Here is a 3,570-nt window from a genome sequence, read left to right on the forward strand (position 1 = left end):
ATTTCACGGGTTGAAATTTGACTTTCGGTTTCATTCGCTGCTTCTTGTGCGATACGATTTCAAGGAGTCAAAGTGCGCGTTCCCTTTCGTGTGACGCGTGTACGTGGTCATTGACCTGGATAAAAAACCATATGGTTGGAGCAAGCCAGTGCTCAAGTGAAGGTGAAACATTTCACGTACGCAACCAATCTGAGTGAAACTTTCAGAACATTAAGGAGTGCGTCAACGAAAGAGTGCTAAACGTGTTAAGTGTTCATGACAAAATCCAAAAGAACAATGGCAAATCACACCACGTTGTTGAGGAAGAAGAAGACGTCCCTGAACACGTTGGCGGGTTTAGAAGCGTTTAAGGAGACGTTTGACGAAACCGATCGTTACGAAATTCCAGTGCGGTTGGAATTAATAGACCAGTGCAAAGAGGACTTCGTCACCATCATGAACAAGTTGGAAGAAGAAAAAGAAGAATTAGTGGATGACGAGAATCATATTCAGGAAAGAGCGTCATTTTTCAAGCGATATTTTGTTGTGAAAGTTTCTATTACATCAATCTGTAAAGGAAATTGTTCCTACGGCGAACTCTACCTTCAATTCGTCTTCCGGTAGTGCAAGCTTCGGTGGTCCCATGCAGTTGCGTCTGCCAAAAATCGAGCTTCCCTCGTTCAATGGCGAGGCTACAAAATGGCTGACGTTCAAGGATCGCTTCATCTCCATGATCCATAGTGCAGCTGAAATCCCGGCGGTAATGAAGTTGCAATACCTGTTGGCATCATTGGTGGGTGAGGCTGCGACACATTTCGAACACACGGAGGTCATCGCTGACAACTACGCGGTTACGTGGAATGCCCTACTTAAGCGGTACGACGATAAGAAGGCTCTAGTACGCGAATACTATCGAGCGCTGCATTTCTTGCCGCGGATGGAAACGCACCACGTGGATGATCTGGCGCGCTTAGTCGATGACTTCACACGGCATGTTAAGGGTTTGCGGAAATTGGGTGAGCCTATCGATCATTGGGATACTCCTTTAACCAATCTCCTTTTTTTGAAGATGGACAAATTATCAATCGTCGCTTGGGAAGAACTCGGGTCCGAGCGAGACGGATACGGAGAATTGGTGAAATTTTTAGAGGAACGCGTTCGAATGCTTAAATCATCCAAGTTGCTGGAACAACCGGCAACTGACAACGTCGTCAAGGTGGCCGGCACGAAGGTGGCCGGCACTATGTCCTCCGATGGTATCGGTAACCATTCCAGCGATTCATCCAAGAACAATACGTCCAAACCGTTCAAATGTCCTTTGTTGTGCACTGAAGCCCACAACCTAAACACGTGTCAAATGTTTGCGCAGAAAACTGTTAAACAACGTCAAGAAGTAGTGAAGCAGCATAGGCTTTGTTGGAATTGTTTGCGGGCAGGTCATGCAGTGAGGAATTGTGTTTCGAGGTTCACGTGTCAGACGTGCAAGGCAAAGCATCACACACTACTTCATGATCCTGCCGCGAGTCGACTCAGCATGGTAGTTCAGGCCGAAGAAACCCAACCCAACGGTTTAGTATTGCTCGAGACAGCAATAATATTCGTAATGGATGACTATGGCCATGTATTCAAGGCCAGGGCGCTGTTAGATTCGGGATCTATGAACAATTTCATGACCCAAGCCTTCGCGAAGCAATTGTTGGGATCCAGGGCTCCAATTGATATCAACGTCATGGGCATTAGCAACACCATCACGAACGTAAAGTCTGCAGTTACAAGCCGAATTCAGACTAAAGATGAACGGGTCGTAGCGAGTATGCAGTTTTTGATCTTGAACCACAACCTCACTCCTCAAGTACCGGTAGCTGAGATTGATATTTCAACGTGGAACCTGCCGACTGTTGAACTGGCAGACACTCGATTCAATGTGCCCGAAAAAATCGACATCATCATCGGGGGTGAAGCGTATTGGGAATTTCACTCCGGGAAGAAGATTACGCTTGGCAAAAATAGACCGTGGCTAACCGAAACGGCATTCGGTTGGACTGTGGCCGGTAGCGTTCCATCAAGTCAATCCTGTGTGCCTCGAGTATGCGGTTTATCGTCAGCAACCGATCCCTTAGATTGTATCCTGAAAAGATTTTGGGAATTGGAAACTATCAATGATGGCATCAACCCTACTGTGGAGGATGCAATGGAGCATCATTATACGAATACTACCACTCGTGATTCTTCCGGTCGATACGTCGTGGCTCTTCCTTGGACTAACGATCAATCAAGCGTCTTAGGAGAATCGAAGCCCATAGCAGATCGTCGGCTGTACGGAATGGAAAGGCGGTGGGAACGCAATCCCACTTTGAAGACGGCTTACCTCAGTTTTATGGAAGAGTATCTGCAACTTGGTCATATGCGAAAACTGGAGGAGCCGATAGATGACAACGTTTCGCATTGTTATATTCCGCATCATGCGGTCTTCAAAGAATCAAGTACGTCGACAAAAATTCGAGTCGTCTTTGACGCGTCATGCAAGACGAGCTCCGGTTTCGCGTTAAACGATGCACTTATGGTGGGACCTGTTATTCAAGACGACCTCTTCAGCATTTTATTGCGATTCAGAAGCCGAAGAATAGCCTTTACTGGAGATATAGAGAAAATGTATAGGCAAATACTGCATGATAACAACGACAAAAGGTTTTTGCGGATTCGCTTTAGAAAGAATCGCAATGAGCCGATCGCAACGTATGAGCTGCAAACGGTTACCTACGGAACGGCTTCTGCGCCTACCCACCGCCGGGATTTCAGCTGCACTATGGATCATGGAGATGAAGCGATCCTTGAACGTCAGCCATTTTGTAGCCTCGCCATTGAACGAGGGAAGCTCGATTTTTGGCAGACGCAACTGCATGGGACCACCGAAGCTTGCACTACCGGAAGACGAATTGAAGGTAGAGTTCGCCGTAGGAACAATTTCCTTTACAGATTGATGTAATAGAAACTTTCACAACAAAATATCGCTTGAAAAATGACGCTCTTTCCTGAATATGATTCTCGTCATCCACTAATTCTTCTTTTTCTTCTTCCAACTTGTTCATGATGGTGACGAAGTCCTCTTTGCACTGGTCTATTAATTCCAACCGCACTGGAATTTCGTAACGATCGGTTTCGTCAAACGTCTCCTTAAACGATCTTAAAGATCTGTTCAGATGGTATGTTTTTTAGATTGTATTCGTGGTATATGTGTCTATGTTTGTCTTGTATGTATATGCCTATGCCTGCCTTCTTTTTGTTTAAGCTCCCATCCGTGTATATGTTCGGGCCTATGTTCTTTCTTGTTTCTATTTTTGTTGTTGCTATTTGTCTGATAGTTTCATTGTTTTTGTTATTTTTTGATCCTATTTCTTCTGTCAGTTTCGTGTCGATTTGTATCTTGTTTGTAATGTCGTTTGTTTTGATGCTACATAAATGTTTTAGTATTTTTTTGTCTTCAAGGTATATTTTTTCTTGGTATGTTTTTTTTCTTTTTTCTTGTTATTTTTTTGCTTTCTTCTAATTGTTTCCTGAGGATCTTAGAGTTTGCTATGTTTTTTGCTAATT

General features: G+C 44.4%; 1 protein-coding gene across 1 annotated transcript; it reads left to right on the forward strand.

Moving 5' to 3' along the window:
* Positions 1 to 276: 276 nt before the first annotated feature.
* On the forward strand, positions 277 to 2,960 carry LOC128309194 (uncharacterized). Its single transcript, XM_053045579.1, has 3 exons — positions 277 to 500; positions 604 to 2,462; positions 2,779 to 2,960. The coding sequence occupies exons 1-3, from the start codon at positions 277 to 279 to the stop codon at positions 2,958 to 2,960; spliced, it is 2,265 nt and encodes a 754-aa protein (XP_052901539.1).
* Positions 2,961 to 3,570: the final 610 nt, after the last annotated feature.

This window comes from Anopheles moucheti, unplaced genomic scaffold (genome assembly GCF_943734755.1).
Source record: "Anopheles moucheti unplaced genomic scaffold, idAnoMoucSN_F20_07 scaffold_24_ctg1, whole genome shotgun sequence".
In the NCBI taxonomy this organism is placed as follows: Eukaryota; Metazoa; Arthropoda; class Insecta; order Diptera; family Culicidae; genus Anopheles; species Anopheles moucheti.